Raw genomic sequence first — 21,891 nt, forward strand, 5'->3', positions numbered from 1 at the left:
GCGCGAGGCCACCTCCGCGGGAGCGCTCCCTTTCCTCCGGGCTGCGGCCGCAGGCCTGCTTTCGCCTCGCACCCCAGACTCCGGGCTTCGCAAGTGGGGTCCTTCCTCTTCCTTTTCTCAACTCTTCACATCTTGGCCTCGCAGGGTTGAACCGCGGGCACCGGAAGTGTGCCCTGCACCGGCGGGTCCCCCGCGAATCGACGCCGGAAGTGGCCATTGCTGGGGAAAGATTCCGCCGGCTCCGCCATGGCGGCCATCCCCCCCGACTCCTGGCAGCCGCCCAACGTCTACTTGGAGACCAGGTGAGGGGGTCGCCTCGGGGCGGGGCTGGCGGAGGCGACTCGGAGCCCGGGCTTGTCCGCGGGGCTCGCTTCCCGGCGGGCTCTCCCTCCTCGTGGAGCGGCGAGGGCAGGTGTGCACCGTCGCTGTCCTCCTCGTGGAGCGGCGGCCGTGCGGGCGCCTGATTCCCTCCTCCCAGCCCTCCGTTCATTCATCCCTTCATTCAGGCCCGGGACGTAGGATCTGGCACCTGAGGACACAGAGGTGGATAAAACACACAGCCGTGCCTTTCGGGGTGACAGTGTAGTGAAGGAGACAGCTCCTGGCATATAAATGTGAAGGGGATGAGCAGCGCAGTGGTAACGCCATGAGTCTACGGTGGTATAAGCGAGTGGTAAACACGGGAAGAAGCACAGTTGCCCCACCATCAGATGTGGTACAACTGAGCCCCAGCCAGCTCGTGCGCTGCCCCAGGTGCAGATAGAGCATCCCAGTTAGTTTAATCCTCCTAAGCAGCCCATGCCCTGTAGGTTTTACTCCACCTTCTCTCCTCCAGTTTCAGCAGGGAAATGCCAAAGCTTACAGACTAAATGGCTTGGCCAAAGCCACACGGCTAGGAAGCCGGGAACCTCATTTGGAGCCTGGTATGTCCGCCTCACATGCTAGGTTCCTTGGCCTCATTCATTCCATTGCCTCTTTGGAAAAAGCCCAGAGCGATCTTTCCAAAGTAGCACAAATTACCTGACGTGACTTCTTATGCTACAACACCGTAATAGTAAAACGTTGTGGTCTGACATTCAAGGTGATTTTTTTCATCTGGCCTTTTCCTACCTCTGGCTACACTTACCATTCCCCCGTCAGTAGCCAGGGTCCTGCCATCATCCCTCTGCCTGCCTTCTCTTCTTGTCTATGCTGCTCTCCACCAGAGCACAGCTCCGTCAGATGCTGCTTTTGCTCCCAGGACATTTCCCCCACCTTCTTATCTGGCAAAATTCTACTTCAGATACCAACTTGAAAGTAATTTTTGAACTGACCTGTTAACATTTTTTTAAACTATAAGGTAAATCTAAATTTAAATCCAAGCAGTGTAGAAGTGTATAGAAAAAGCAGTGAAAGCCACCTCATGTAAAAACACTTTAAAAAATATTTTTATTGATTTTTAGAGAAGAAGGGAGAGGGATAGAGAGAAACATTAATCAAAGAGAAACATCATCAATCCGCTGCCTTCTGCACACCCCCTACTGGGCTCGAAACCCGGGCATGTGCCCTGACCAGGAATCAAACCGGTGACTTCTTGGTTCATGGGTTGACACTCAACCATTGGGCCACACTGGCCAGGCTAAAAACATTTTTAATAGTTTGTTGAATGATCTTCCAGACCTTTTCACATAAACATCTCTCTTTTATGTTCTATTTTTTTTAACAAAAATAAGATCATATGATCATACTGTGTGTATGTTTCTTTTCCTGCAATTTGCTTTTCTTTCACTCACTAATATATGCAGTCTTCCATGGTATGAATGTCTCATATTTTAGTCATTCCCTCTTTTTGAAGGTCATCCAACTTTGCTTCTTGTTTTTTGTTATGACAAATAGTGGAATGAACATCCTTGCACAATTGTATCCTTAAGCACTTTAGTAATTTTTTTCTATAGAGTAGATACTTAGTTGAAATTGCTGTCAAGAAGCATGCACATTTTAGTATTGTATAGCTACTTCCTGATTGCCATTCTAAAGTCATTATCTGTATTTTAAAAAATACCCACCAGAATGTAAGCTCCACGAAGGGGAAAGCACCTAGATCCGTGCCTGCCCAGAGTAATTGCTAATCTGTGTTGAATATTAGCAATGTGAAGAATGAATTGCCAGCGAAAGCTATGTTCTGGCACTTACCACATACACAGCAGGTCCTCGAATAAAGGTTCCTTTCAGGGTCCTTCCGTTATAACGATGAGGGGAAAAGAAAGATTGCTATCCAAGGCCACTGTCTCTGGAGTTTGCATGTGCTCCCCATGTCTGTGTGGGCTTTTTTCCAGGTGCTCACACCCCAAAGATGTGCACATTAGGTGAATTAGCATGTCTCAGTGGTCCTAGTCTGAATGAGTGTATGTGTGTGTGCACAAGTGTGTCCTGGATGGAAGGGTGTCTGTCCAGGTTGGTTCCCACCTTGTGCCCTGAGCTTCTGGGATAAGGCTCCAGCCACCCTAGACCCTGAACTGGAATAAGCAGGTTGGAAAGCAATTATTTTAACTTGTTTTTATTAATCTTTCTTATGTGAATGTATAGCTCACATTTATTTCAATGTAAAGTATAAGAAGTGTTTGGGTCTTTTTTTTAGAAATTTGGTGATGTTCTTATGATCAGAAGTATGCCACAGGGACTTACCTCTTATTTGTATCAGCTAGCCTCTGGTAAAATGGATTTCATTATACATTCTTTCCCTAAAAGTCAGTTTCGAAGAACCTTCCTACAGTATAGAGTGTTTACTTGCAGTGTGCTTGCAGTTTACTTGCAGACTGGGTATTCAGTCTATACAGAGTTGACCCCGTTCTCACATTCCTGGAGTTTAAAGCCTAGGTGAGAGATGGAGAGGGGAAGGCACCTGGCCTCCATCTTTTCCTTCTTCCTTCTCCTTGGCAGTCCTTCCGCAGGGGAGTGCTCATCACATTGGTTAGGTATAAAGGTTTGAAGTAATCAGGTTTCGCCTTGGTTGCAGCCCCTCCTAAATACACACAAACTATACCTTTTCCCCCCATTAAAATATTTATGAATAGGTACTGTATTTACACGGTTCAAAAATATAAAGTCTAAAAAAGATATTCATTGAAAACCTTCCTGTCTCCAATTTACCCAGTTTCCACCCCACCCAGAAACTTATACATGTGTAAATAAATATGAATTCCTGATACTTTAATGTCTTCCTTTAAAAAAATTATAAATTAAGTGTAAGATTTTTTTTTTCTAATTTGGGGGTTGGTTGTATTAATTTCTGGTAATTAGTAATTTTTAATATATAAGGTGTTAACATTTTAGTTGTCCATGGTTGTGTTCATGTTATTTGCCTTGCGTTGTTTTCCTTGGTGAGCATGGAGTCTGATGTTTATCACAATTTCATGACTCACATACACGTTTGAAAATGAAGAGTCCTGGAGCAGTCCACGTCATTCCTATCTGCCGTGGCCTCGTTCTTGACTGGCGCTCTCCCACCCCCTTCCGCCTGCAGCATGGGGACCATCGTGCTGGAGCTGTACTGGAAGCATGCTCCAAAGACCTGCAAGAACTTCGCCGAGTTGGCCCGTCGAGGTTACTACAATGGCACCAAATTCCACAGGATCATCAAAGACTTCATGGTCCAGGGAGGTGACCCAACAGGGACAGGTACAGTTCAGCCAGCATTCGTTTCTGACGTTTCATTCTGTTGTAACTGATGCAAGGCAGCCAGGGCTCTCTTCCACGTGCCAGGGACTGGTTAGTGATTCGGGTGACTATTGCTTTCCTCCCTAGCACACACCCTCCCCCAAATACACACATGGGGAATCGACCAGAAATTAATCTGGACTCTTGGGCTTTATAGAGTTTCTCGTAACTTCCATGTATTGCTTACTAAGAGCAGATAATATTATAGTAATGTATAGTATAATCTACTAATCAGAAGTAAAGGAAGACATTTTCAGTGTTGTGAGAAAAATAGAATACTGGGTTGTTTGATTAATTTGTTCATTTAATAAATATTGACCACCTGCTTTGTGCCAGGTACTTTTCTAAGCTCTTGCGTAGCCATGAACAAAGAAAAAAACTTGCTCTCAATAAAGCAGGAAAAGGATGTGGGGATGTGATTTTAATAGCAAGGCCAGGGAAGTCCTCTCTGAGTAGATGCTATTAATGGAGCAGAGAACTGAATGAAGTGAGGGAATGAATTTTATGACTGGAGGGAAGAGTAGGCCCAGATGCTTTGAGGCAGGAGTCCATGTAGTATATCATATAGGATTTTGTAGGACATGGTAGAGACTGGATTTTATTCTGAACTAGAGGCCCGGTGTATGAAATTCATGCACTTGAGGTGGTGGTGGGGGGGGGCGTCCCTCAGCCCAGCTTGCACCCTCTCACAGTCTGGGAGCCCTTGGGGGATGTCTGACTGACAGCTTAAGCCCACTCCCTGGGCCGGTAGTCGGGCATCCTAGCGCTGCCACAGAGACCAGGGAGGCTCCTGCCACCACCGCTGCGCTCGCCAGCAGGGAGCTCAGCTTCTGGCTGAGCGGCACTCCCCCTGTGAGAGCGCACTGACCACTAGGGGGCAGCTCCTGAGTTGAGCGTCTGCCCTCTGGTGGTCAGTGCGTGTCATAGCAACTGGGTTCCACCATTCAGTCGATTTGCATATTAGCCTTTTATTATATAGGACTAGAGGCCCGATGCATGAAATTCTAGGAAGGGGCTCGGCCCTCACAGCTGCGGTGGCTTGCCTTGGCTCTCACAGCCCCAGTTGTTCTGCTGTTCGGTCTAATTAGCATATTACGCTTTTATTATTATAGATAAGATGGGAGCCATTGGAAAGCTTTGAGCAAAGGAATGACATGATCTGACGTATGCTTTAAAACGCTCACTCTGGCTGCTGTTTGGAGAACAGATAAAGGGGCAAGTGTGAGAGCTGGGAACCTGTTAGAGGGCTGCTGTAGTCATCCAGTCCAGAAGTATGCGGTTGGACGAGGCCGGTAGTGGAGAAGGTGGTGAGAAGTGACTGGGTTGAGGTTATGTTTCAATGGAAATAGAGCCAATGATATTTACTGAGGTTGGATTAGGGGGTGGGTGTGTGTGTGAGAGAAAGAGATGAAGGATGACTTCAAAGTTTTTTACTAGAATTTAATAAAGTGGGGAAGGCTAAGAGAGAAGCGTGTTTGGAGTGGGGAAGATTAAGAATTTGGTTTTGGTTTTGGTTTTGGACACATTAAGAGAGGTGTTGAATAAGTAATAGGATATGAGTTTGGGATTTCATGGAAAGTTCTGGGATTGAGGTATGAATTTGAGAGTTACCATCATTTAAATGGGATTTATTAGTGCCAACCTATGATCTAGGATGTTGCGGTTTGATATAAAAACACACACATATATATACATTATACATATATACATATAACATAAATATGTATGTATATATATATATATGTGTGTGTGTTTGTGTGTGTGTGTGTGTGTGTGTGTGTATGTATGTAGAGTAGCCTGGCTGGTGTGGCTCAGGGGTTGAATATCAACCCATGAACCAGGAGGCCATGGTTTGATTCCCAATCAGGGCACATGCCTGGGTTGTGAGCTTGATCTCTGGTAGGGGGCGTGCAGGAGGCAGCCAATTGATGTTTCTATCTCTATCCCTCTCCCTTCCTCTCTCTCTAAAAATCAATAAGAAAATATTTTAAAAAATATATAGAATATATAGGAAAGTAGAAAAAAAGAACAAAAATTACTCTGAAGTATACCTCCTAAAGATTCCTAACCATTAACTGTTTCCCCAACATCTCATCTCTCAGAAATCATCAGTGTTCACTTTTGGTGGCCATTCTAGACATCTTTCTTTTCAGATTCCTAGTTAAAAGGATGAATGGGTGAATAACTAGCTAAATGGGAATGATTTAGAGAATAGGCTGTGACCTGTATGCTATTGTTTTTTACACAAAAGGTATTGTATTTACAAATATGTGATACCTTAATCAATAAAGAAATTTTAAAAAAAGGTATTGTATTTAATTTTGTATACATTTAACAGAAAAATTGACATTCTGCTATGAGAGATGAAGCAATTAGTACTTAAATTTCTACTCATCCCTGTTGTTTAGTAAAAACTCAGTTTTGCATATGCATCCTCCTGTGTTGGGAAAAACCCAATGCTTCCCTCCTATTTCTCCTTTGCTTTTATGTATTTACACAGAACCCTTCACTTGTGTCACCAAATATATGGTAATTTTCCTCACGACAAGTCGTTCTCTGCGACACCAGCTAGGTGTCCTACCATTTAACTTAACTCTGACACTATCTACCTGGAGACCATGTCATATCCCACAGGTTAAGGACTCAGGCCCACAAGACTGTCTCTCTTCCCAACTCCACCCCCACCCCACACACACACTGTCTCTCTCCCCAACCCCACCCACACCCACACACAAACACTTCAGACCACAAGCCCAGGTACAAGTATCTACTAAAGACCAACTGGCTATAGATGGGAGATTCCAACGGCACCCTCCTGCAGCTTGATTGCTTTGCCCGAGAGGCGTATAGAACTTGGGGAAACACTTATGTTTACCCATTGTTGAAGGATAATGGTAAAGGATACAGATGAACAGCCATATGAAGGATGCTTAGGGCGAGGTCTGGGAGGTCCCGAGTGCCAGGGCTTCTGTCCCTGTGGAGGTGGAGTGTGCCACCTTCCTGGTGTAGATGTGTTCGCCCACCTGGCAGCTCTTCGAACCCTGTGCTTAGGATGCCAAGCTTCTAATCATGGCTTGGTCTTTCCTGTGACCCCTCAGGAGCCCACCCAGAGTCACATTGTTAGAACTAAAGATGCTCCTAGTGCTCTTACCACTTTGGAAGGGTTTTAGGAGCCCTGTGCCAAGAATTGGGAACAGAGACCAGCTTATACAGTATATTTTCAATGATCTCAGACCTATTCTCCCTTCCTCACTCCCCATTTTTGTTTTATTTATTTTTGTCAGAGTTTATAGCATTTTCTATTCTACACCCTCTTGGGTTCTGTATTTCAGAGGGTTCGGGGCTCAGCACTAGGCTCTTCTATTCACAAGGGCTGGCAGGTAGAATTTCTTGTCGAGCAGTTTTTATTGCAAGGGCCGGAGGCTGTTATATTTTAACTAGGTCATGGCTGAGCGTTTCTGCCTGTTGCCCTTATACTTGAAAAAGACTGTGCCTGGGTGAGCTCTTCTTGGGCTACATTCATTCCCTCAGATCTTTTCCTGAGGGAAATAGACATTCTGTTCCAGCACCTTCTGATTTTGAAAATGGCTTTGAAGAATACTGAGGTCAGATTTACTTCTTCAATTCAGGGAAATTTTTTTGATTTATGTTTATGAATTTTTTCTGTTATACTTATTGGATTTTCTATTTCAGGAAACTAATTCTTTGTTTCATCACCTTTGCCTCCTATATCACATTTCTTTTGAGAGTCTGAGATGATGTTTTTCCATATTTTCTTGCATCCACTGAAATAATCTCACACCTTTATTCTGTCCCTTATTCAATTTTTAGTCGTGTCTATTTTGTTCTTTCCTGCTCTGATTTATTTATCAGTGCTGTATTGGTGTCATTTCATTCTAAATCTGTTTCCTTAGTTCTGCAACCTTTTCTATTGATTTATTATCTTGTCTTTGAACTCGTTTTATTGGATTCTTATTTTTATTGACGCCTCAGTAGCCTGAGACAGCCACGGAGAAGCCCTTCTTGGATTATGTTTTCTCCCAGACTGAGTTCCTGAGGTGGCCCAGGAACGCAGGGTTCCCCTACCCCCACAGTGGCCAGTGCTGGTAGCCCTCCTGCCACTCCCGAGCACTTGTGTGCGCGGCAGTCCATTCCTTAGCTCTTTCAGGGCTGCTCACCCACTTCCTCTGGTGGCTTCTCACAATTGGAGGGTTCTCTGGGTGACACCCCTCCTTTCTTGATTAGGGAGTGCAAGCAGACAAGTCTGTTTTTTCCCTTGGCTAACTCTTCAAAATTTTTGGACTAAGTTTGTTTCTTTTTTCTTATTTGGTTGAAATTTTTGCCTTTTTGATTTGTTTTGTGTTTGCTTCATCAGGTGTTGGGGGGGAAAGAGTCCACATTCTTTATTTAGAAGTGTCCTGCCAACACTTTGATGCACTTCTTTCCTGTCATTTTCCTCTCTTTCATTGTTGTTATGAGATTTAAAAAAATCCTTTAGATAATCCTTGCCCAAGGAAAATTTTCCATTGATTTTAGAGAGAGTGGAGGGGAAAGAGGGAGAGAGAAACATGGTTGTGAGAGAAACACACCAGTTGGGGATAGGAATTGAACCTGCAACCCAGGTATGTGCCCTTGACCAGGAATTGAACCCTCCACCTATCTGTGTTCAGGCCAACGCTCTAATCGCTAAGCAACATCAGCCAGGGCGTCATGAGATAAAATTTTAATTCATGTCAGCAGTGAACTGAGAGAGCCAATGATTAGGGTAAAAGAATTGGAAGTGACTCAGATGTGAGTTACTCATGCCAGAGCTTCCCTATATTTCTGTAGTTCTCAGTCCTTCATAATGTCACATTTCCATGTTGTAACTTTAATGAAATTAAACCACTCAAAAGATTTCCAAATAATTGCATCCAACCTCAAGTATAACGAATGATTGAGCTCAGCCTGCTGGCAGGTCTCTGATTGAGGGCAAACAAGAGCTAGGTCACTAGTTTGAACTGCTAGCTGATAAGGTAACAGGTTTTTACTAAACCTCTCAGGCATCGTGGACTCTGCAGCAAGTTGAAATACCTCTTCCATCCCCTACTGTCCCTCACTCTGATGAACATATTCTTACCAGCGTCTTTCTGATACACCTTTTCCAGATGCTTTCTCAATTCAAATACCCTTTGACTTCCTGCTTCATTTTAAACCATTTTTCTTCCTTTACATTTCCTTTATTGTAATAACTTTATGCTAGCTCTTTAGCCCTCTGAATGTCTTATTTTTTTATATGTTTATTTTATTTTAGAAAGGACGGGAGTGGAAGAGAGAGAGAGAGAGAAACATCGTTGTGAGAAACATCAACTGGCTGCTTCCCGCACACACCCTGACCAGGGATGGAGCACGCAATCCGGGCATGTGCCCTGATCGGAAAATGAACCGATGACCTTGAACCGGCAACCTTTTGGTGCATGGGATGATTCTCAACCAACTGAGCCACACCGTCCAGGGCTCTGAATGTCTTTTACCTGTTTCTACTAACTGCTGTTCCTCTCCTCCCTGTAAGACATGGCACCCTATCCAGCGCTTCCTTTTGCTTCTATTGCTCTGTGCTTAGCCTCACAGGGCTCACTGGCTGCTGTGATTATAGTGATTAATTATGTGCTGATTATGCTGTGCGTCGCCCTCACTCTGAGTTCATCTCTCCACTTGCTCCAGGAACACCTGAAGTATAACATGTTGCCAGCAAACTCATTATTAATTTTATTCATTTGAGGAATATTTGCTAAGAGGCTGCTAGGTATCTTGTGCTATTCTAAGGCCTGTGAGGGGTACACAAGCATTAGAAGCCAAGGAATATCCCCCCCCCCCCCCTTTTTTCTTAATCCTCACATGAGGATATGTTTTTATTGATTTTAGAGAACAAAGAAGGGAGAGAGAGAGAAACATTGATCATATGTGCCCTGACCAGAATCGGGCCCACCACCTTTTGGTGTACGAACGACGCTCCAACCAACTTAGCCACCCGGCCAGGAGAGAAGTCAAGGCATTGTTCTTTTCCTTGCAGAGCTCTTTGTCCAGGAAGATAAGATATTCATTATGAGAAATATCTAGAAAGTAACAATATAGTCAACTAGAGGCTGGGTGCACGAAATTCGTGCACTTCGGGGGGGGGGGGGTTTGTGTCCCTCAGCCTGGCTTGTTCCCTCACAGTCCAGGAGCCCTCGGGGGATGTCCAACTGCTTGTTTAGGTGGAAGAGGCTCCCGCCACTGCCACTGCGCTCGCCAGCCGTGAGCCCGGATTCTGGCTGAGCGGCGCTACCCCTGTGGGAGTGCACTGACCACCACAGGGCAGCTCCTGCATTGAGTGTTTGCCCCCTGGTGGTCATTGCGTGTCATAGCGACCAGTCATTCTGCTGTCAGGCCATAACCGGCTCTCCGACATCCCCTGAGGGGTCCTGGATTGCGAGAGGGCACAGGCCAGGCTGAGGGACCCTACTGGTGCACTGTCGGGGCTGGGGAGGGACACGGGAGGGCTCCAGGGCATGTTCGGCCCGTCTTGCTCAGTCCCGATCTACCAGACCCCAGCAGCAAGCTAACCTACCAGTTGGGGAGTCTGCCCCCGGTGGTCAGTGCACGTCATAGCAACTGGTTGACTGGTTGACTCTGTCCTCTGGTGGTCAGTGCACATCATAGTGAACGGTTGAGTGGTCTTAGCATATCATTAGCATATTACACTTTGATTGGTTGAGTGGATGACTGGACATTTAGCATATTAGGCTTTTATTATATAGGATATGCAAATGTATGCTGGTGTGCTGTAGATTATATAACATAGTTTGGAGTAATTAATAATAAGAGAAAAGTACAGTAGAGTGGGATTAGAATGGGTAGGGAGCACATTTTGAGGTGGGCCTTGAAGGAATGTAGAATTTTAACTCTTGGGAGGACAGGGAAGGATATTTTGGATTTTGGAAGAAGAACCAGTACAGACTGGACACACAAGTAACAAGCATGTAGGGTGTGAAGGAGAGCCGGCCACCCCAGGTGGCCTCACCCGTTGGACTGGCTCTGCGACACAGCCCAGCCACCTCTGCACACCCAGAACAAATATGATGTGCTATCTAAGGCGCCTGGCTGCATGCTGAGGGGACAGTAAAGGAGCGGTGTCGGGCAGAGTAGGAGATAGCGTGGGGGTAAGAGGGCCAGTTCACCGAGACCCTCCAGATGGGAGTTCAGATTTGACCTAGCACCATTCAGGGACCGTTTGGAACTCTAAAGTCTGGAATAAAAAATCGATGTGAGAAAATAATCCAACCATGGGATGTGGCGAGTAGTTCAGCGTGGGGGTGAACAGCAGGTTGTGGCCCGGTAGGCTTGGGGTTGAGCCTTGGCTTCTCAGGAACACTTAATAAATGTAGACTTGTTATGTGACCTTGTGAGCCTTCTTATCTATGAATGGGGAGTGTGGTCATATGCACCTCATGAGGTTGTTGTGAGTAGTAAATGAGCTGATCTTCATAAAATGGTTTGCACAAATAGGAGCGCAAAAAAAGTTTCGGTATTATTTATTTTGGTTGTTAATTCATTTAACAAATGTTTGTTAGACTCCGACTGTGGTCCAGGCTTCATTCTAAGAGCTGGGGACACAATAGTGAATAAGAAAGCCGTGTGGAGCTCTCACCGTGGTGTAAGAGACAATGAGCAGATAAGTATGTAAAATACTGTCAGGTCATAATAGATGATATGGAAGAAATAACGTATACAAGGGTAGAGCAGGTATTCACAACCTTGGCACTACTGACATCTTGGGCTAGATAATTCTTTGTTGTGGGGGTGGGGGCTCTCCTGTGCATTGTAGGATGTTTAGCTAAGTCCCTGACCTCTACCTGCTAGATGCCAATAGAACCCCTCAGTGCGACAACTAAAAATGTCCCCATATATTGCCCAGTTCCCTAGGGGGCAAAGTCACCCCTGGTTGAGAACCACTGGGATAGAGGGTGAGGGAGGTGCTGTTGTGGAGAGTGTGATTAGGGAAGACCTCTCGGTCGGATAAAATGCATTTGAGCAGAGTTCTAAATACAGGGAAGCAGTGAGCCTGAGCCCTGAGACTGTCAGGGGCAGGACACTCAGAGGGAACAGCAGTCAGAGGCCTTAGACCAGGGCGTGCTTGGCAAGAAACAGCACAGAGGACAGTACCTGGAGCAGGTGAGTGAGGAGAGAGTGGCAGGAGGTGACTTTGAAGGTTAGCTGAGTCCCCGATCATGGAGTGTCTTGTAAGTTGTGCTGAAGACTGATTTTGTCCTAAGTGTTGAAATGTCACCGGAGGATTTTGAGCAGAGGACTGCCACACTGTGACTTGTTTTAAAGGGATCCCTCTGGCCTTCAGGTGGAGAATCGACTGGTGTGGAAAGGGAGAGGCAAGGCGACCAATTGGAAGCTTTCGTTGTCAAAGCTAGAACTTGTAGTTTGGACAAGAGTGATCGTGGTTCTGTGGGTCCTAGTCCTCTGGGAAGCAGATGCCAAAACAGAGTTAGGTATGGAAGAGCTTTATTGGGGTACCACCTGTGAAAGATAAAGGGGTGAGGGAGTAAGGCCTTGGAGGGGAGTTCTCACATCAGTGCAGGCCTAACACCTGTGAAAGGAGAGCAGGAAGAGGAGAATGCGCCAGCAGAAAAATATGAGGAGCTGCCGGTAAGGTGGGTTTCAAGAAGGGTGACATCAACTGTCAGATCCTGCTTATGGATCAAGCAAGGTGAGGCCTGAGGGTTGGCCATTGGGTTCAAGGGCATGGCGGTCACTGATGACCTTGACAAAAGCAGTTTTGTTGGAGTGGTAAAGGCAAAAGTCTGAATGGAGAGCATTCAAGAGGCAGGAGAGGAAGTGGAGACACCAAGTGACGACGGCTTTTTTGAGGAGATTGTTCTGTGATGATATGCAAAGCAATGAGGAGATACTAGGAGATGGACTTCTTTGTTTTGCTTTTTTTTTGATATGGGAAATATTCATACCGTGTTTTTATGCTGATGGAATGATCCACTAGAAAGAAAAATTGATACAGGAGAGGGGGTAATTGTAGCTGCAAAGTTCATTGCAGGGAAATGGTTTGTGGTGGTGAGATAGTTATATGAACAATTTATTCATACTGTATTAGTAACGGAGGAAGGAAGTTGTAGGAAGAAGCGGGAAGATGTAGGAAGGGAAGTGGATTTGGTGTGTGAGCGTGTGAAAGGTCTCTTGCCTTTTTCTCAGTGAAATAAGAAGGAAAGTTACAAAGAGCAAGGAGCAGTGAGGGAATGGTGAGGTTTGAGGACAGAGGAACTGGAATAAACCCAGAATCACGACATGCTTTCGCCTCTCACGGAAAATGCTCAGGTTCTCTCAGTTAAAGGGAGCCCATCACGGGGCTTTCGTGCTTTATCTCATTTAATTCTCATAACAATCATATGAGACGTAAGTACTACTCTTCTTCTTTGCATTCAAGGAAACGGAGGCTTAGAGAGGGTATTTTGCTTAAAGTTACCCAGCTAGTAAATGGTGGAATTGGAACCGAAATCTGGATCTCTTAACCCCAAAGGCAAGTGAGGAAGAGAGAGCATCTTAAGAATTGCAGCGCCTCTGGGAGAGCTGCAGGGAGAGCTGCAGCGCGGATTCCCACGTTAGATCTGGTGTTGGGCATTTCCCGCCTTTTCCTAACAGCAGCCGCACCAGTCAGTTCCCCCTTCCTCCTGTTACTAACACCGTGGTTGTGTCAACTTGGGATGCCATTGGCTACAAGTAACAGAAAACTCAGCCCTGATGGCTTAAACAGAGAGCTTTTGTTCTTCTCAGTGAGGGGATGTGCGGAGGAAGCAATTGCAGCCATTGGTTCAGCTGCCCACAGAGCGGGAGGGACCCAGGCCTGCTGTGTGTTTCCACTCCGCCATTCTTACTGTCTTGACTTTTGATCTCAAACTTGTCTTACGTTTGCAAGACGGTTGCTACTCCTCCTAACATCTGCTTTCAGAGAAGGAAGACGGGGAAAGAGCTGTGGGTGAGACTAAGGAGTGTGTTTGTCCCTTTTTATCAGGAAAGCTGTCGTTTTCCCAGGAGTCTACCACTCAGCAGGCTCCTGTCTATGTTAGAGGTCAGAACTGGGTCATCCGGCCCCCCTTGCTGCAGAGGCATCTGGGTGACAGTCGCCTTCCTTGTCTCTGAGGTTGAGGCAGGCCGTGAAGGCGATGGCGTGCTCAGAGGACCGCCAGCCTGCGGTGTCTGAGAGCTCCCCTCCCCGGAAGAAAGGCTTTGATTGGCGTGGTCAGTCACCTTCCAGTGTGCAGTCCCCAGACAGATCTGTCACGTGGGCCCCCTTAGGGGTCACTGACTGGCCTATCTATGGCTGCTTTGGGGCTGGGTGTTAACCTCTGGCCTCATCAGCTGTGGCATGGGAGTCGTGGGGACAGGTAGCAAGCACCAAGGTTAGAGGCCATTCTCTGTGTCTTCGATGCCACTCCAGTTCGTCTGAAGAGGTTTTCGCAGTCAGTGAGCAGGAGGAGGAAGAAAAGACATCGGGAATCTTGAGGATAAATGTTTTTTTAAGAAGCAAAAAGCACAGGTCATAAAGAAAAAGATTAAGGCATTTCAACTGCAAAAACTTATGTGCATCAGAAGGCCGCATAAAAAAGTGAAAAAAGTCAACTGGAAGAGGATATTTGCAAAGCATTAACTGAAAAAGGATTCGTATCCAGAATACTAATCCTAATAATATAATGTACATATAAATTCTAAAATGTCAAGCCACTCACTAGAAAAGTGGCTGTTCACAGAGAAGGAAAGCTAAGTGGCCAATAAACTGAAATTACGCACATTTCCTCTCTCAGAGAAACGCAGGTTAAAACCCCCCAAGCGATCAGACGCCTGTTAGACTGACCAATGTTGGAAAGCTGCCAGAGAACCTAGAGCGGTGAGAGAAAGAGGACGAGCACTGTGGTGGGGGCGCACATTGGGCTCTTCTGGCAGCACCTTTGGGAAATGGAGTGTCAGAGCCCACGCCAGAGCCCTACACGAGCGCTGGTGCTCCGAGTGGCTGTGAGCCCATGTATTCTTCTCAATTCTCCTATCTGGCCCTGGTCGGTTTGGCTCAGCGGATAGAGCGTCAGCCTGCTGACTGAAGGGTCCCAGGTTCGATTCCCGTCAAGGGCACATGCCCAGGTTGTAGGCTCGACCCTCAGTAGGGGGCATGCAGGAGGCAGCCGATCAATGATTCTCTCTTATCATTGATGTTTCTATCTCTCCCTCTCTGAAATCAATAAAAACATTTTTAAAATAAATAATAAATAAATTATCCTATCTGATTACACCAGGGCTGGTTCTTCCTCGAACCCTGCCCACTCTACTAACTGTTGGGAACTTAGTCCAAGTTCCTCAGGTCAGTTCTCGGCGGCAGGGCAGACGGAGAAGCCATGAGAGGTTGTGGGTGTATAAGAATGAGTCTTTATTGCAGAAGCCAGCGGCCACATAGCCACCAGACAAGAACAGTCCGCACAGCAAGGTCCAGGCAAGCAGGCAGCCGGACACTGGCTGGTGAACACATACCTTTCCCATGAAGCAGCATCCGTCTCTGTTCCCACAGTCATTATCTGAGCAGCCGCACGCTGCCTCCTAGACTCACTGCCTCACATGGTAGTGGTACCTGAGCTCTCGGCTCAGCAGCTTCTCCTGTCTCCCCTGCCCCGCTGCTCTCCCCAGCAGACTTCTTCTCACACTTCATCTTAGCTGCTCTCTCCATACTCCAGCAGACTAGCTGGTCAGTAACCTACTTTTACACTATTTAGACAAAGAAGGCTTCGTGCCAGTAGTTACATCAATCATATTGGCTACTGAAGGGCACAGTCTACTGTGTGTCCTTGCACCCACTCAGGGTATCTTGGCCTGATTAGGATTCCCAGGCTCTGAGTCCTTAGACTTTCCAGTTAGGCTCATGCCCAGAGCGGCCTTTGGCCATTCTGGTGTATTGATAATGAGGCCTCTGTGCTCCCATTGGCCTTGACTATCCGGGGACCTGGCGTGGTTCCCACATGGAGTAACGGTGAAATAGTCAGATTGTGACCCTGCATGTCTATCCCCGGCGAGGTGTGGTCTCTGAGAGCTTCTGCACTTGTTTGTGGACCATAAGAGAGTGGTGATTGCAGTGTGTTTTATAATAGCAAAACATTGGGAAGACCCTACAGAGCCATCAACATGAGAAAAGATAAGATTGGTGTAATCATACAGTGCAACGAATATTCCAGAGAGCTGCATGGAGCAAAGTGCATGACTGTGACAATGGTGAACAGAAAAAAAGCTAATTGCAGAAGAATACATTATAATACACTTCTCTAAACCTAAAACCATGCAGAACAGCACATTTTTAAGGGCTGCATATATACGTAGTAAAAAATAAAATGCATGGACATGACAAACTCCTGGTCAGAATAGTGGTTCCCTGGGAGAGTGGGGGTGGGAGGGAGGCAGGGTGTGTATGCATGGGGTCTAACTGATTTGCCACATTTTGTTTCTTAAGGGTAAGATGTACAATTTTTGTCATATTATTTGCTATGGCTGAAATATTAAGTATCTTACCTAATAATAGACAAACATGTAAATTGACCATACCTCCGCTATGCCCATAGCCAATCAGCGTGAGTATGCAAATTAACCCAACAAAGATGGCTGTTAATTTGCATACATACGCGCCCAGCGCCTGGGTCCCGGGAACATCCTGGCACCCAGGTCACTCTGAGGTAGGCCCCGCGTGGGCCCTGAGCAGCCTGGGAAGGGCCGGAGCCAGGGGGCTCCTGGGCAGAGCCAAGCCTGCGATCAGAGCCAAGGGGGAAGGGGTGGAGCCAGCGATCGGAGGGAGCTGGGGGGCTACTGCCCAGGCCCCGAGGTTTTAGGCCTGGGAAGGGGTGGAGCTGGCGATCAGAGGGAGCTGGGGGCCCCCTGCCCAGGCCTAAAGCTTCAGCCAGAGGCTTTAGGCCTGGGCAGGGCCCAGCCTGCGATTGGTGTGAACTATAGAGGAAACACCTTTTCTGACTGCTCATTGGCTAAGCTTCCTGAGTGACACTGGTAATATTCTTAGTAACTTGGGTAATAAGAATCCAAAAAGGTGATCTAGGGTTTTTCCACCACACTTTTGGAGAAAAAAACGAAGGTCCGCTGCTGGAGGGCTAAGAAATGTCATATCCTGCCCTAGCCGGTTTGGCTCAGTGGATAGAGCCTCAGCTGCCGACCGCAGGGTCTGGTTTCAATTCTCATCAAGGGCATGTACCTAGGTTGCAGGCTCCTCCCTGGCCGGGGCCCAGATCAGGGCTCATGCAGGAGGCAACCAATCAAAGTGTTCCTCTCACTTTGATGTTGCTCTCTGTCTTTCCCTTTCTCTTCCACATTCTCTAAAAGTCATTGGAAACATATCCTCAGATGAGGATAAAAAAGGAAGGAAGGAAGGAAGGAAGGAAGGAAGGAAGGAAGGAAGGAAGGAAGGAAGGAAGGAAGGAAGGAAGGAAGGAAGGAAAAGAAAGAAAGAAATGTCATATCCTATGAAATACACATCATGAAAATGCCTAAAGAAAGTTGTCATTTTTTCTTGGTGAAGGGACTGGAGTCATGTTGATGAAAACACCTTGGTGGCTGTGGTGACTGGCAGTGGCTGCAGCAGCGGGGTGATGGGGCTGGTGCCTTCCCCTGATCAGCCCGGTCACCTCCCACAAAGGGAGGCCAGACTGCGGCTTAGGCCCGCTCCCCGTGGGGAGCGGGCCTAAGCCATCAGTAGGACATGCCCTGAGGGCTCCCAGTATGTGAAAGGGGGCAGGTTGGGCTGAGGTAGCCCCCACCCCAGTGCATGAATTTCGTGCACCGGGCCCCTAGTCCTATATAATAAAAGCCTAATATTCAAATCGACCGAACGACGGAACAACTGGTTGCTATGATGCGCACTGACCAGCAGGGGCCAGATGCTCAACGCAGGAGCTGCTCCCTGGTGGTCAGTGTGCTCCCACAGGGGGAGCACCACTCAGCCAGAAGCCGGCTCACAGCTTGTGAGCGCAGCGGTGGTGGCGGGAGCCTCTCCCACCTCCACCACAGCACTAAGGAGCAGTGAGCCGACCCGTAAGGAGCAGGCGGGCAGTAAGGAGCAAGGGGTCCCGGACTGCGAGAGAGACGTCTGACTGCCAGCTTAGGCCCACAGGCAGACATCCCCCAAGGGGTCCTGGACTGCGGGAGGGCGCAGGCCAGGCTGAGGGACCCTCCCTTCCCCCCCCTCGCCCACTCCCCCCCCTCCGACTCCGGCATGAATTTCATGCACCGGGCCTCTAGTATTGAATACATGTTTAAAGGAGAAGACGGAAGAATAAAAGGACTTGGAGAGTAGAGAGTTTAGGAAGCAGGTCTGTGCCTGTCTGCTGTATCTATACCAGGCCAGGCACATAGCACATTTTTGACAGCAACATAGTCGGCTTTGTAAGTGATCCTTGACATCTGTGCATCCTGCTCTGCACCAGAGAGCGCTTTCATCACTCTGCCCCCCACCAGGGCGCCCCCATTCCACATGCCCAAAGGAATGTTTTGATTTGAATTATTTGTCTTGATGACATTTTGTTACAAACCCTACTGAGTCAATTTAGGTTATGAAGATAGCATATTATGGGTGTATGTGCTGCGGAGGCCCCGACTCGTTGCAGTCGGTCAGACTATGCCTAGAGAGTAAAAAGGGGCCTCAGTGCCCTTGGATCTCCTTCGGGTGACTATGCAGCCAGGCTTCTTCTGTGACTCCTGAAACCCCCTCTTGCTTGTGGTGCCATTTATGTGGTGGGTTTCAGTGGCCTTGATGTTTCATTCTTGCAGCCCCCGCTTGCAGGGGTCACACTTTCAAGACTCAGTCGCCGGTGGACAGTGCGCTCCTGAGCATTATCCCCAGCTCGCTTGTCAGGCCTGGGTGTGGGCTGGACCGTGTGCTGCCACAGCCCTCTCCCTCTCATCTTCAGCCCTAGCATTTCCACTAACCACCCCTCCCCCCAAACCTCAGACGGGAGCCTGGACTCTGTAGTCAGAACATATTGGCTACATAATAGCTGTTTGGAGGTACACTGGCAGGTTAGAATTTTTTTTTAAATTTCTTTATTGATTACTGTGTTACATAGGTGCCCTTATTCCCCCATTACCCCCCATCCCCTCCTCCCCCCTCATGCCCTCACCCCCCTGTGGTCTGTGTCCATTGCAGATTAGAATTTTTGGAATGAATTTTTACATAGTTTAGTCCAGAAGCATAGGTAGCCTGGCCAGGTAGGAGGTTTCCTCTGTTAGAACTCACCCCCATTCCTCTTTGCAAAGAACCGGGGGCTGTGACAGGCTCCCTGTGGTGGAACATCCTAAAAGGATTTTTACCATGGAAACACCATGGCCCAGGCCCAGGGGCCTGCGGGGTGGGCATGGCGCTTTCACATGCTACTTTCTCAGCAGGCTGGCTGAAAGCGGCGGGCGGGGGGGTGGGGGGGCGCTCCCTGGGTCCGGGCTGTTTTCTGGCTGCCAGGCAAGCAGAGTAAGCTGGCAAACCCAGTGTTCACGGTTTGTCTTGGCTGGTCAACTCGGAGAAACCAAAGTACTTCACTAAGGCATATGGCTGAACATATCATTGTGTTCTAACAACAAAACCTGGGTGTCCAGCACAGCACCCCGCTCTGTAGACACAGTGTAACTACCCTGTGGTGGGGAGGTCACTAGCCAATCATTCTCAACCCCATGTTTCTTCATATCTCCTTCCAACACACTGCCTCTCCTTCCTGCCACGTTACCACTTACCACCCGCCGTTCCTGTTTCTCCTTAAGCTCGATGTCTTTGAGTTCAGTGACTTCCTTTCCTTCATCTAGATTAAGGAAAATAGCTTTCAATTCTTGTGCCATCTCTGATCCATTACAAATGGCTGCTCGAGGTTCTGGGTCCATAGGGATTCAGGGGCAAATCTGAGCTCAGCAGGAGAGTGCTGATTGATTAGCAACAGGGTTAGGGCTTGCGGCACTCCTGTCTGAAATACTCATCAAAATGTTAAGAAATTAACAAATGTCTTAATACATCAAACTATGAATGGTGGTTATCTGTAGATGGTTAGATTACAGGGCACTTCAATGTTCTTTTAATAGTGTTCTGTGTTTTCTACATTTTTGACAGCAAACATATATAACTTTAATAAGTGAGAAAACACTCTTGGTGTTATTTTGAAAAGAAATGTCTTACCTGAATGAAACCAGTGATTGGAACGTGCTGTGTAGTGCTTGGTTCTGCTGCCGGGCTGTGTGGCTGCAGCACACGAGCAGGGGCTCAGTGCTCCCTGCCTTTTCCTTTCCTGTACTGCAAGAAATCCTTTGACCCCGGGCATAGTTCTTGCTTCAAGGGGGGATGTGAGACTGGCTGATTGGCTTCTTGTCTTCCAATGTGGCAGGCCGAGGTGGTGCGTCTATCTATGGCAAGCAGTTTGAAGATGAACTTCATCCAGACTTGAAATTCACGGGTAAGTATGTAATCTGGCTGGACTGGGTGAGAAGGGAGGGTGGATTTTAAAGGTTTGTTCTTTTGGCTGTGATTCAAGGTGAAAGTCTGACATGGTGGCATGGTGCCACGTCGCTGCCCAGCCGCGGCGCCAGGGAGAGCCCTGGAGGATTAGAGAGAGTGGCGCCTCTCAGCATCCTGAGCGACTCAGAGTGCTGGTCTGAGTGTTCTAGACTCTGCTTGCTGAATGTTGCTCTTATACACTATAGAAACACAAAAGCTTCCTCAGAGAAGGAGGAGACCTTGCTGGATTTTTAGGGGAATGGCACCATAGCTCAGTGGTTAGTGAGGATCATCATGAACAGAGGCTGGGGAGCAGGAGAAGAGGCTGGGGTGGTGCAGTTGATGGCCTCTGTGCAAGGGCAGAGAGCCTGCCCCGGGGAAGGGGGGTTGATGAGAGAGGCCAGAGCAAAGTCTGGCTTCTTTTCATCCCTGCGATAGTGTAGTAGCTCCAGGTTGGAGCCGTGGGGTTATTCATACTCTCTCCTCTCTCCCTTTTCCCACCAGGGGCTGGAATTCTTGCAATGGCCAATGCAGGGCCAGACACCAATGGCAGCCAGTTCTTTGTGACCCTGGCTCCCACCCAGTGGCTTGATGGCAAACACACCATTTTTGGCCGCGTGTGCCAGGGTATAGGAATGGTGAACCGAGTAGGAATGGTGGAAACAAACTCCCAGGACCGCCCTGTGGACGACGTGAAGATCATCAAGGCGTACCCTTCTGGGTAGCCGTGCCGCTCTCCGGGTCTGAAATGGCCCGGCGGACCGGTTTCCCGGTGACCTAAATGACACGTCTCTGAACTTCATTCTGGCCTTGTGAATCATGCAGCCACGAGGCCTGGGATCTTGGGTGAGCGAGAGGTGGAAGTGTATTTTAATAGGATGCTTCTTGTCGCTCCTCCCTGAGCCTAGGTTGACAGAGCATTTGCAGAACTGCCCATACATGATCACACACAGGCTACTGCTCACTGCAGACGACCCAGACTGCATCTTGTGTGCATCTGCTCGATACCCTTGGAACGAAACGAAGCCAGCTGTGCCATTTCAGTGTCCAACCAAACTTCTTTCTGCGAAGATTTATATTCTGGCCTACACTGCAGTCTTGGGTGGCTGATGGCCACAGAATTCAAACCAAGCAGTGCCTGTCAGCCCTCTGCACTCTGCGCAGCCTTTCAGTCTCCTCCATTTGTTCTTCCTGGGAATGTCTGCATCGCTATATATATTTCCCCTCAAAAGCAGAATATCAACACTGCTGTTCCTGACACTTAGACTTCCCACGCAAAGCCACTTTGGATGTTTGCCAAATGAGAAATGCATCCAACAATCAAGTGTCTAAGAAGGTGTCAAGTGGGGAATGCTAATGTGTAATAACCAAGAAATGAATTTACTAAAAGGAAGCAGAAGCGTTGACCATTTTTTGCCCAGGAAGGAGTGGAAATCTGTAGTGAGCCCAAGAAAAGACTGAATTCTTCTCATAAAGGAGAAGTGCCGCTACCTTTTTTTTTTTTTTTAACCTAAGACTTTAGAGAAACTGAGATTTTATATGTTAAGGGCTTTTTTTTTGTTTGTTTTTTAATCTTTCTGTGTTTTTTAGGGGGGTATGAGAGAAAGGAAGTTAATACCTGTGTGATACATAGAAACTTCCTAAATAAA

At 47.5% G+C, this 21,891-nt stretch overlaps 1 protein-coding gene across 1 annotated transcript; it reads left to right on the top strand.

Moving 5' to 3' along the window:
- The first annotated feature begins 7 nt into the window (after positions 1-7).
- Positions 8-21,891, top strand: PPIL1 (peptidylprolyl isomerase like 1). The gene is made up of 4 exons (XM_079781525.1): positions 8-302; positions 3,503-3,657; positions 20,133-20,201; positions 20,747-21,891. Exons 1-4 carry the CDS (start codon positions 247-249, stop codon positions 20,965-20,967), a joined length of 501 nt encoding a protein of 166 aa, XP_079637651.1. The 5' UTR covers positions 8-246; the 3' UTR covers positions 20,968-21,891.

Source organism: Cnephaeus nilssonii (assembly GCF_951640355.1).
Source record: "Cnephaeus nilssonii genome assembly, chromosome: 9".
Taxonomy (NCBI): domain Eukaryota; kingdom Metazoa; phylum Chordata; class Mammalia; order Chiroptera; family Vespertilionidae; genus Cnephaeus; species Cnephaeus nilssonii.

Bases quoted from the DNA above. Each gene is read 5' to 3' on its own strand.
- PPIL1 (XM_079781525.1), top strand. From the start codon at position 247: ATGGCGGCCATCCCCCCCGACTCCTGGCAGCCGCCCAACGTCTACTTG. The intron at 303-3,502 runs GTGAGGGGGTCG...TTCCGCCTGCAG, and splicing joins AACGTCTACTTGGAGACCAG to CATGGGGACCATCGTGCTGG. The intron at 3,658-20,132 runs GTACAGTTCAGC...CCAATGTGGCAG, and splicing joins AGGTGACCCAACAGGGACAG to GCCGAGGTGGTGCGTCTATC.